Here is a 12,632-nt window from a genome sequence, read left to right on the forward strand (position 1 = left end):
ATCCAACGCTTGTTGAAATCAACGGGAATCTGTCCGATGACTTCAGCTGGCTTTGGATCAGGCCCTGAGAATGTGCTGACCTCATCCTTCAGTTCTATAAAGGGTTATATGTTATAGACCGGAAAGTCCATTGAGATGGGCTCATCTCAAGACAAAAGGCAGACTATGGTAGGAACAAGGAAGCCACTAGGGCCAACATGCTGACAGCATTCCATCCCAGCCCAAACTCCTCACCCAGCTGTGCGCCTCTGGGGGGAGAGAGGGGAGCAAACAGTAGCAGGGGAAAATGATCTCATCATCTTTATCTTTTAGTTTAAAATTCTAACCAATGTATATCTTTGTGCAACTGCAGCCGAGAGTCCTTGTCTGAGATCGGTAATTCATGATGGTTTTTCTGACCAGGAGCCAGCTGGCATGGGCTAGTCTCGCAAAAGGCTGGGAACACGCATGGAGCTTGCACTTCGCAAAGAGCAGTGTCAATGAACAGCAGCATTGGAAGGCAATGGGGCTGAGTCCCCTAAGTCCTTTCAGCGCTTTGGAAAATTCTCTCTCTGCTCTGGTTTATATTCATTGGGATGAGCCCAGATTGGGTATTTGGGATCTGGTGAAGACCTTGGCTTACAGAAGTGGAATACTGCCACTGGAATAGGATACTCAGCTGGCATTTTACTAGAGCGCTACAACTCCACCTGCGGGCAGAGGCAAACAATCAAATCTGCTCATACACAGAAGAGTTTTGCTCCTCGTAAAGGAAAAAGCAGCATTTTCCCAGGTCTTTGCTTTCAAGAGTTCCAAAATTCTGCAGAGACTAAAAAGAAATGGCTAGAGGCAGGCACAGGAAGAGGTTTCCCTGCAGATCTCTGCCACTGCCCCGCAGACCTAATCTGCGGCATCCGTCAGACTGTGCCCACCCAAGAACTCGTCTGAGACAGGACCATTGACTGGCCAAAGGTTTGGGGATGCAAACAGTTGCCCACTGGAGACTTCTACAGGCTGAGAATTCCAAACTCAATTCACATTCAACCCAGTCCAGTTGGGAACTCAAGTCTCCAGAAGATGGAGCCCCGTCTCCTCTCTGTACCCTCTCCTTGGATTCGCCGGCACGGTCTGCATACTTACTGTGTGGTTGAAAGTGATGGTGTGGGGCATTCCAGTCTGGGTATAGTGGGTTTCAGTGTAGCCTGGTGCAAAGAGGTGCCTACCAATAGCAAGGAAAAGACAAAAAAAAGACTTTTCTTTAGACTTGGCACATTATTATTGAATCATCTCTGCTGGGATATCTGACAATCACAGTGCAAGAAGGGCCTGATCCAGCTCCCATTTAAATCAATGGAAACACTCCCATTAACTGCAGTGGGTGCTGGGTTGGGTCCTAAGGCATTTAGTGTGGGAGTTCTTTGTTATGAGTCTCATAGACTTCAAGGCCAGAAGGGACCATTAGGATCATCTAGTCTGATCTCCTGCATGTTGCAGGCCCAGAACATCACCCACCCACTGCTGTAATAGACCCCTAATCTCTGGCCGAGTTACTGACATCCTCAATTCATGATTTAAAGACTTCAAGTTACAGAGAATCCACCATTTACACTAAACCTGCAAGTGACCCATGCACCATGCTGCAGAGGAAGGCAAAAAAAACCCAAAACCCAGGGTCTCTGCCAATCTGATTTGGGGGAAATTTCCTTCCCAGCCCCCAATATGACGATCAGTTAAACCCTGAGCATGTGGGCAAGGCCCACCAGCCAGATCCCGGGGAAAGAATTCTTTATAGTAACTCAGAGCCCCCCATCTCGTGTCCCATCACTGGCCATTGGGGATATTTGCTGCTAGCAGTCACAGATGGGCTACATGCCATTGTAGGCAGTCCAGCATTTCATCCCCTCCATAAACTTATCAAGCTCAGTCTTGAAGCCAGTTACATTTTTCGCCCCCACTGCTCCCTGGGGAGGCTGTTCCCGAACCTCACTCCTCTGCTGGTTAGAAACTGTCTAATTTCAAGCCTAAACTTGTTGATGGCCAGTTTATCTCCATTTATTCTTGTGCCCACATTGGCGATTAACTTCAATAACTCCTCTCCCTCCCTAGTGTTTATCCCTCTGATGTATTTATAGAGAGGAATCATCTCCCCTCAGCCTTGTTTGGTTAGGTTAAACAGGCTATAACAAACACAGAATAAAACTGAACGCAGTGAAAAAACCCATGGCCAATGGAAGATGAGCCTTTTGGAGGCAGTCAGTACGGAGCTTTTCTCTGATACACATTCCACATTCTGCCATGTAACATTTACCTCTAACGCAGCTCTTTCCATCTGCCAAGCCTTCCACTAACATACTTTCAGAAACAAGAGAGGGGCTAATGGCTTGCACACAACATCAGTGCAATCAGAGCATCTGCGAGACCAATATTATATGTCCCCTCTCCCTACCCAGAGGGAACTTGAATGGGGAGAGGCGCGGAAGTTCAAAGGTTAATGGCCATTGACGCAACTGCATTCAGATCATTTTGTCTCATGAAATACACTCATATGTGTAAGTGCCCAGCTAGTCATCTTCCTAAGTGCTCCTTCAGACCGTTTATTAAATAAAATCAGAACAAAGGAAAGCATGCCTGTGAATCCCAAACTCGGCCACTGAATGGTTCCCTGCTATGTAGCACTGTGCCGACACGACCAGGTCCCCCACTGCCACCACTGTATTTTGGTTCATTCAGAAATCCTGCCTCCAGTTTCAACAAACTCGAATGGTAACATTTTAAAAAAATGAAATAAATAAATAAATAAGTAAAAAACGCGGATGCACCCGCCAGGCTCCCATGGGACACGGAACAGCACTAAACATAATTTCCTGTACAATGATGATTTCCAGAGACTTGGAGATGCAATATGAAGAAAACCACAAGATTTCACTTGAGGTTTTTAGTCCCTCTACAGGACAGGGACTGCATGTTCTTATGTGTTTGAGCAGTGCCCAGACCAATGGGTTCGCTGATCCTCTGGTACTATTGGCACATAGATTCAAAGATTTTAAGCCCAGAAAGGAATGTTTGATCATCTAATCTGACCTGGCCATAGAATTTAAGAACATAAAACCATAGGACTGGAAGGGACCTCCTGGTTTGAGTCCAGCCACAGGCTCCTCTGTTCGTGCAAGTAATTTCATCCAGTTACTCCCATACTGAGCCCAATAACTTGTGTTTGGCTAAAGAATCTCTCCAGAAATTCATCCAGTCTTCAGCCAACAACACCAAGAGATGGAAAACCAATCATCATCGTCTCCAATGAGAATGGGGTGCATGCCCCTTGTGTTTTGACACTAGGCCATAAAAGATGTGATCCAAATACATCTTGGTTGAAGCCTGGGCCTATTCAGATTCAGGGTTTGGGTTCAGTCCAACATGCATTCTGGGGGAGGTGGACCAGCTGTGAAGTCTGGATCCAGCTTGAGCTACAAATTTTCCCCAGGGTTGTGGGCTGTCCATGGCTGAGTGCTGTTATAAGCCCATCTCTGCTCCTGTTACAATGTAATGGCCCAAGAATAGATTCAGATGGTGCCATTTTACAGCTCGCAAAACTTTCTTTGTCATAGGAACAAGGCAAAGTTCGGCACCCTATTTAGGACCTGACCCTGTGCTCCTTATACAGGCAAAATTCCCCCTGAGTTCAACAAGGAGCCTGGGATCCTGCGAAAGGCAAAGCAAGCTGGATTGCTCTCAGCACTTCACTAGTAAGCACTTGGATTGGGTGCCAGGGGCAATGCTGCTGTGACGCCGTCTCCTCCTCCGCTTTCGCCCAGATGGCTGAGTTTGCAAAATTAGGAAATAAAACTGGCTCGTGAATGGCAAAACTGAGACAGTCACAACCCGTCTCTATCTCGGCAGCAGCAGAACAGGGCAGATCCCGACAAAAACCAGCCAGCCCATCTCTAAAAGCCTGTAAAACGAGCTTGTAAAGTGACCGACCGCAGCTATTTACAAAGCACCCCTTGCTGTACTATCGACTGTCTAGGCATCACACTTGGCATCACGCGAGGATTCCGTAGTTGGGGACTGTGATATTCAGCCTCTGTGCCAGCTCCTACTCTGTGCCAGCTGCTCCTCACAAGGGGTTGTTACATTCCAGGCAGCGGATTTCTTAAAGTGCAAAGTAGGGTGGGCAGAATGTGCTTGTGCCCCTTTTTATGCTTTATAAAGAAGGCCTGATGGGTTGTGGGTTCCACCCTCCCCCAAGTAACAAAATGTAAATGGTTATTTCTTTAAATGGCTTGTTTTTTGACAGGATGCACACAGGTCTTGTCGCTCCTAGAAGACTCTACGCTTAGAGAATTAGCAGGTTTAGGACATCAGAGATACCAAGAAAGTTAAACCTGACTGATTGAATAAAAATCCCTTCCCCTTTCAGAGTGTTTGAAATTCTCTCTCTTGCCCTATGTTTAACTCAAATCCTTGTGCGAAAAGCTCAGTCTGGCTTGGTTAAGGATTCAGCCCCGAACCCCTTTAGTTAAGGGATGGAAAGACCCAATCCACCTCTCTGAGTCATCCAAGAAGTGCTCCAGAAAAAACAGGAAAGACCAGAATTCCCAATATTCCTAAGGGGAAAAACAAGCAAAATAAATAAATAAATAAACTCCAAACTTTTCTAGGGGGAGAATAAACCCTGTCAAGTCATCTTTGCAAATCACAAAGAAGGGATTTTTTTATTCCCCCTTTGGAGGTTGCCTCTAGGCGATGTGACCACTCTCTCCCCAGCACACTGAGACTTCCATGTAGGTTGCATTTGCCTGAGCTAAATGTAAACAGCGCTCTCAACAATGACTTGCAAGTGTCCCATCTCCTGAGACACCCCTTTCTCCCTCGTCAGGCTGCAGTGGAAAATGTTCTTTCGTGCCACAGACAAGACTGCTGCTTGCCTCCATGCAGATAATGATTCTTTTCAAGACAGGGAGAAGTAGAAGTCATGTTTGGCAGCATTCGTTTGAGCCCAATTGATGTCTGGAATACGACTGCTTTTATCTCTGCTCTCAAACTTCATTGTAGCCCAGCAAAGCTCATGTGGCTTCTTTCTGATGTGCTAATGCTCATCACTGGATACCTCATTATTGCCCCAGCCTTTGGTTGTGTTGGTATCAGCTATTTCATATCTGTAAACAGCAGATAATCACAGAAACACCATGCTACGGAAAAACGTCTCCTGCCTATCCTAGCTTGCTCAGCGTGAATCTGCAAGAAACAAATGTTTCATCACCAAATTGCATTAACTTCCAGGAAATTGCTTCGAGCAATGTGTTTATGAGAGGCTCTGGATTGTGTGAAAGTCTCTGCTGAGAACCTATGGGGCAGATCCTCAACTGGTGTAAATCAATGTCACTCCGCTAAAGTCAGGAGGCAGGATCAGGCTCCTAGCCAGCAGATCTTACATCAGCAAGGCTCTGGCCTTCATTGCCCACTTTTCAAACATGCTTTCTCTGGCACTGTGCAGTTGCTTTGTGTCAAACTGACAGCCCTAAAGCTGGCATCACTGTCCCAGAGGCAATCACCCCACTGCAAGGTGGGGTAAGGCCAGCCAGCACAGGCGCTGCCAAGCTCTTTCTCCCCCTCCGCTGATGGCATGTCAGGAACAACAGGGCATGGGTGGAGGAAAGGGTCCATGGGGCTGGGAGTAACCCTCTCCCATGCTGATTCCTGGCCATGGTTTCAGGTACTGGAGCGATCTGAGGTATGTCTAAGTTAGAGTAGTCCTCAGGCTGCTCTAACCAGCAGAGAGACTGGCTCTCAGCACCCACACTCATCCCTCCCGGACCTGCACACATCAGCAGCACCCCAGAGCATCCGACTTCCCTGTGCTGAAGCTGGGAGGCTGGCTGGAAATAGGCTGCTGCTGCCAGTTTTCATTGAACGGACATCCTGGGGAGCCGGGTCAGCTCTGAGCAAGACAGCCAAATGAGCGAAGGCCTGGCCTGCTGCCACAATGTACAGATGTCTTAAAGACGCTGTTCTGCTGAAGACCGGCTTGGAGTGATCTTAGCCCAGTGCAGCTCTGTCAATGATGTCAGTGTTCTAAACAAAGGGCCCATCTTAATGCCACCGAGCTGCTGCATGAACGGGCCTGCGGGGAAGGCCTGGTGTCCTAACGAAGGGGTGTCTCTGGTTTGCTGTCTCAGACACAGCGACAGGGCAGGTCAAGGATTCAGTGAATGAGGCTGACGGCATTTTGCGGGAGAAGGCAGCATTATATAACGGAAATGGGGCACGGGATGCAGGGAGACCCTGCTGGGAGGCTGGTTCCTGGGGTTCCCTGGAGAGTGCTGCCTGCAGCCCAGTCAGCTAAACAGAACAGGGAGGGAATCAGAGGAAAGACAGGGGATGAAAGACCCCCTTCCCTCTTCCTTTTCCTGTCAGATCTCCAAAGAACAGCAGAAAGCAAGATAAATAGATGGCAGGGAAGGAGGCCCCGGGAAGCCCCTAACTGCCCCTGGAGTCAACACTTGGCAGCACTGGGGTTGAGATAAGACCAGGGCTAGATAAGGGCTGAATAAAACATATGGTGGGAGATTTTCCAAGTCGCCTAGGAAGTTTAGAGGCACGGTCACATTAATTTAAATGGGAATTGGGGTCCAACCCCTAAGTGGCTTTGGAAAAATCTTTGCCAGGGTTTCCACAATAAATTGGTCTTCCGGTGTCTTAGAGCCAGTAAAATATTTACAACAAGCATAATCGACTAGCACAGTCCTGTGCCGTGCTGGGAGCCTTCAATGACCAATTATCTCAGAAATGCTCAGAAATGATATAGTCAGAGGTCTTCAACTGAGTTTGGCTGGGCTCCAGTGGACATTCATGGTTGTCCTTTGAGACGGGCGGTTCTTCTAATGAACTCAGTGGAGCTAACAGCTCGGTTGAGGATTGTGATACAATGCCGTCAGTCTGGATGGGTAGATGCCATTTTTTAAATAAATACAAATATCTTGGATGCGTGAACACAATTTTTCAAAAACCAAAAACCAACAGGCCACAGATCTCTTGTGGGAAATGTCAGCTGTTTTCATTTTGGTCTAGAGACCAACCATAGAGAGTCTATAACCAGATTGAGAGCTCTGAATTTTTTCCATCCCTCTCTCTTCGCAAATAATAATAAATCTCCCCAAACTGATTGCCAAGAACATTTGGGGGTGGGAGAGATTCATTTCCCTGTCAGGCTTTCTACATCAGATTTGTCTGCATTTGGGGGCTATTCCTCCTTTCACAGAGTGGAGCTACCCCATTGACTGCAGCAGAATCACACTGGTGTACCAGAGGAGACTTTGACCCCTCTTCTCCGGACACTTTGCTAAAATCCCCTGACAGAGTTTATTGTGAGAAAGTCAGCTGACCCTTCCCTCTAACATCCAGCCTGGTAGTAATAATTGTCAGGGCTGCTTTTCAACAGCCAACTGCAACTGGAGAGGAAAACAAGTAAGCCCTTATGTAAAACCTGACACATTTTCAAATAGAATCATAGAATCTCAGGGTTGGAAGGGACCTCAGGAGGTCATCTAGTCCAACTCCCTGCTCAAAGCAGGACCAATCTCCAGCTAAATCATCCCAGCCAGGGCTTTGTCAAGCCTCACCTTAAAAACTTCTAAGGAAGGAGATTCCACCACCTCCCTAGGTAACCCATTCCAGTGCTTCACCACCCTCCTAGTGAAAAAGTTTTTCCTAATATCCAACCTAAACCTCCCCCACTGCAACTTGAGACCATTGCTCCTTGTTCTGTCATCTGGTACCACTGAGAACAGTCTAGATCCATCCTCTTTGGAACCCCCTTTTAGGTAGTTGAAAGCAGCTATCAAATCCCCCCTCATTCTTCTCTTCTGCAGACTAAACAATCCCAGTTCCCTCAGCCTCTCCTCATAAGTCATGTGCTCCAGCCTCCTAATCATTTTTGTTGCCCTCCACTGGACTCTTTCCAATTTTTCCACATCTTTCTTGTAGTGTGGGGCCCAAAACTGGACACAGTACTCCAGATGAGGCCTCACCAATGCCGAATAGAGGGGAATGATCATGTCCCACGATCTGCTGGCAATGCCCCTACTTATACAGCCCAAAATGCCGTTAGCCTTCTTGGCAACAAGGGCACACTGTTGACTCATAACCAGCTTCTCGTCCACTGTAACCCCTAGGTCCTTTTCTGTAGAACTGTTGCCTAGTCATTTGGTCCCTAGTCTGTAGCAGTGCATGGGATTCTTCCATCCTAAGTGTAGGACTCTGCACTTGTCCTTGTTGAACCTCATCAGGTTCCTTTTGGCCCAGTCCTCTAATTTGTCTAGGTCTCTCTGTATCCTATCCCTACCCTCCAGCGTATCTACCACTCCTCCCAGTTTAGTGTCATCTGCAAACTTGCTGAGAGTACAGTCCACGCCATCCTCGAGATCATTAATAAAGATATTGAACAAAACCGGCCCCAGGACCGACCCTTGGGGCACTCCACTTGATAGCTGGAATCCAAGGCTCTTTGCTGGTGCTGGTGACTCAGATGCACATGAAGCCTGGAACCAGCACATCTCACTTTCTCAATGCCCTTTCCTTGGGTAACGAGAACACATTTATTGCTCTGGCAAAACAGGCTTGGAAGGGGAGGCGACTCTCCAGCGCTGAAGGTAAAATGCAGCTGCCTGTTTCAGAGTATTGAAAAGACTCCTCTCAGCCAGGTCAGTGGCATTTGGGGTGTAAGAGCCATGCAATTAAGTCATGGCTGCAGCGCAAAGTCAGCAACACGTCCTGCTGCACTTAGCAATGGATAATGCAAACATACAAAGAGGAAGAGGAAAGGAAATGGATTTCCTGGCTGTGAAGTCAGGCAATCACTGCAGCCAGGGAACAGATAATTTAGAGGGGTATGTTTCTCTCTCTCCTCCCCCGCATTACAAAGAAATCACTAGCCAGCCCAAACGAAAGAAGAGGAGGAAGAGCAGCTGCATGTCTCCAGGTGCCAACTCTATTTTCCTAATGGTAAAAAAGCCCTTCATGAGCCCAGCCGAGCAGGTCAAATGCTTCCTGCCCCTTGCCTCCATCGCACCGCCCCCCCATCCCTTCCCCCACTGCACGAAGCTATTAGATACAGATAGTGTGTGGACACTGTGTGGAAGATCTGGAATATCCTTCCTGCTGGGAGGTGGACAAACCCCTTTTGGTCAGCAGTCACCGAAACAAGTACTGTAGCGGCAGGAAATGACAACCAACCAGTGACCCCCAGCTTCTTTATCTGACAGCTCAGAACATCAGATACAGGGCTCCCTTGTTATTTCAGACACGGAAATGGTACCGTTTAGAGGTGGAATGTTTTTGCTTCTGAGGTAAAAGAGTCTAAAATTAGATCTCTCTGTTGGGCTGGGAGCCTGTGAACTCTGTCTATGCTAGGAGAGTAACTGCTCGGAGACAACCGCTGTACATTTTAGCCTCCATTGCATGGAACTGGCCTTGCACGTGGTTACAAATGCCCTTTCGGGGCCCGATGCCGTTCCCCTCATTCAAACAAGATGCATCCTGAGGTCAGCGAGAGCTTTGTCTGCGTTAGGAATACGTGATCCAACCCGCTGTTCCCAGCATGATGCTGTATCCGCACTACAGCCAACCAGGGGGCAGGACAGGGGCAGCCGATCTGACAGAAAGGTACAAGGATAAAGCTACCAGGGTCTGAAAGGCACTTCAGAGCTGCCATATGCTATTGTGACTGACTCTCTTCATGGCTCAGAGGGACTCAAGCATCCCTGGCTGGCTACTCTCCTGGCAGCTTCTCCCCAGCAGCTGCAGGCTGATGTGTGGTGAGGAAAGGCAGGACCCATCACTGATGGTCCTCAGCTTAGGTGGACATCTAGGCACCAAGCAACCCCCTGCAGTGTCTGGCAGCCCCTTCTCCTCCCTGTCCTTTCTGCCTGCTGGGTGCCCACTGTTGCAGTTTTCAGGTAACTATGGCTGTCCCAGATCCTCTCCCTTGCCTGGGAGACTGTCATAGGATGGGCTCTGGGTGCAGCCCCACCAGTGCTCTGCCAGTCATCCTTTCCTGGTGGGAGAGGGCTTCAACTCTCACTGTTCATATCACATTACCCCATCACGGCTGCCCTCCTGTGTCCAACCTCAGCAGCACAGGCACAACCCACCTCAACTTTCCCTTCAAAGGAATATCATCTCTCCCTCAGGGACTAATTCAACCCCTTTGACTCATAGAAAGTAGCACAGTCCACAGGTCCCTTAGGGTAAACACAGGTCCTCCCACAACCTCAAAGTCAGACCAGATGACAATGCAGAAGCTTGTCGATCCCATTCAAGGGTCACCTTTCCCAGTTTGCCCACCCAAGAGTCGTTAACCAGGGCCCCACTCCCCAGGCTTTTTTCGTTAGAGTTCCAAGAGCCACGTCTCTCCCTTGAGTCTTCTCCTGGAGCTCCCAGTCAGGTCCCCAGGGAGAGGGCTCCTGTAGCAGGGTGGTTACCCCACTCCTGCCCTGAAGGGCTTAAAACAGCTCTGGGAGAGGGCGGTGGCAGGAAAAGAAGCCTGGGCTGATTGGGGAAAGCAGGCTCAGCTGTGGCCATGCCCCAATCAGGTCTCACCTGGCCCCTATAAGAGGCTGTGAGCCAGAAGCGCAGACAGTCTCTGTCTGCGTTCAGAGGGAGAAGGGCCTGGCTGCAGGGAGCTTAACCAGGTATCTGGAGTGGAGCAGGGCTGGGGAAAGAGCCGGGGAGCTCCGGCCTAGGAAAGCCCCAGGCTGCAGGCCTGACTATAGGCCGAATAGGTTCAGGGTTGCAACGGGGCAGCCCCCGGGTAGCCAGAGGCAGCAGGTCTGAACCCCTTTGCCTGTGATGAGCAGCTTATACTGCAGTCTGCCCCAGGGAATGGGGGCTAGATGGAGACTGGGCAGTAGCCAAGACTGAGGCGAAGTGGGGATAGTGGGTGGGGGTTCCCCAGGGAGGGGGAGACCCAGAACTGTGGGGGGACTGCCAGGGGGCAGCACCCAGTTAAAGGGGCCCTGGGGGGGCACAGGGACCAGCAGTGGTAGCGGATCACCGGCCTGCAGAGGGCGCTCCTGGGTCGAATAGCTAATTCCCGGAGACGACCAGCAGGAGGTGCCGCAGAGTGAGGCCTGCACATTTACAGCTCCCCACAGTGCTTCACTCCCCCAGTCCCCTCTGCCCATCAGTCCTACCCCTGATCAGGGGAATCTTGCTCCAGGACAAACCCTTGGTTCTGGGGCTCCTTCCATAGCCTCCATTCAGGTTTTCTGCCAGAGGGCTTTCTGCAACATTCCACTTCCAACCCTCCCAGCCTGTATGTCCGACCCCTGCTCATCAAGAGTCCAGAGCCAACGCCTTGCTTCTGGGTCCACCTTGCATTGACCAAGCTCGTTCCTCCCTTCATCCCTTGGGGCCTTTGCTCAAGCCTTTCTGCACCTGGGCAGGGGTCCCCAGCTCTAGCCAGTCCATCCGTGTGTTCCCCCTCACCTCCCGCCAACAGCTTCCATCAGAACTTGTCAATAGAAGCTCATGGCTGCAGCTCTGTCCCGCAGGCTATTCTCGGCTCCTTCTGTCTCTCCTCTGTTCTCAGGCAGCTGTTACCTGCCCCTTCCTGCCCTTCCTGCTCAGGTGCCTCCTCTTAAGCCCAACTGGGAGGCAGGTGAACTATTAAAGGGGACAGTCACCCTGTGACAGAGACTCTCTGGAAACAGGACAGGGAGGAGTGTTTTTCTCCCTTACAGCTTTTCCTGTTGCCAGGTGGGAAAACAAATTAGTCCCACATTTGTACAACAGAAGTATCAGCTGTTCTCCCTGATAGAGAGGAGCCTCATGCGACGCAGACCTGCTACATGACACATTCATAGGCTCCAAGGTCAGAAGAGACCATTGTGATCAACACTCGTAGCTTCTCCAAGGCACCTCCAGTACACCCCTCTCTTCAGCTCAAAGCTGGTTCCTATTAAACACAAGTCCCTTTAAAAAAATCTCTGTTTTCATCCAAGGTTTAGAATGCAGATTCTTCCATTCCTAAGCCACAGCCAAATGTATGATTGCTCTTATAGGCATCTCTCCATATATTTCTCTCTCCATGCAGTCTTGGACTTTCCAATCCTGCAGCTGCAAGACTTGAGCGTTTCAATGACTTATTAAAAAAAAAGAATTAAATGGCACTAGGGGATATTCTCTTGCTATAGCTCAGATTTTATATGCTATGACCTAGCTTCCTCTGGAACAAAATCATGGTTCTGCCTTTTCCATGCTACAACAACAAAATGGTGTTATTAGTTTCTAACGCATGAAGCCTATACTCAGGTGTATGGAGTCCACAGTCAGATAGGTGCTGAGTTTATTACAAAGTAAATAATAATGTAGCATGTTAACGGGAACAGATGCAATATCCCCTGGTTTACATCTCCTGGGGATAAGCACAATATACTCTTCATAAATGTGAAATCAAGGACATGGCTTGAACATTTCTGCTATGCAACACAACCATTGCATTCAAAACCAACAGCTCTGTCCTAGGCACGCGCCAGGGATGAGAGGAGGCTTCATTCATTAATGCTTGCAAAGGGCTGGAGATTCTCAGATGGAAAGCGTCTTATTAGAGCATCCACAACATTCCTGAGGTCCCCACTTCTTCTGCCTCCTTCATC

The 12,632-nt window shown here is 49.1% G+C and overlaps 1 protein-coding gene across 1 annotated transcript in view; it reads right to left on the reverse strand.

Moving 5' to 3' along the window:
- The window catches only part of ADAM19 (ADAM metallopeptidase domain 19), a 54,104-nt gene that overhangs the window by 32,458 nt on the left and 9,014 nt on the right, over positions 1-12,632 (reverse strand). The window contains exon 4 of the mRNA XM_045028794.1: positions 1,120-1,198. Within this exon, the coding sequence (XP_044884729.1) occupies positions 1,120-1,198 (79 nt within the window). The remainder of the gene's footprint in view (positions 1-1,119; positions 1,199-12,632) is intronic.

The sequence above is a fragment of the Mauremys mutica genome, chromosome 8 (genome assembly GCF_020497125.1).
Source record: "Mauremys mutica isolate MM-2020 ecotype Southern chromosome 8, ASM2049712v1, whole genome shotgun sequence".
NCBI classification, from domain to species: Eukaryota; Metazoa; Chordata; order Testudines; family Geoemydidae; genus Mauremys; species Mauremys mutica.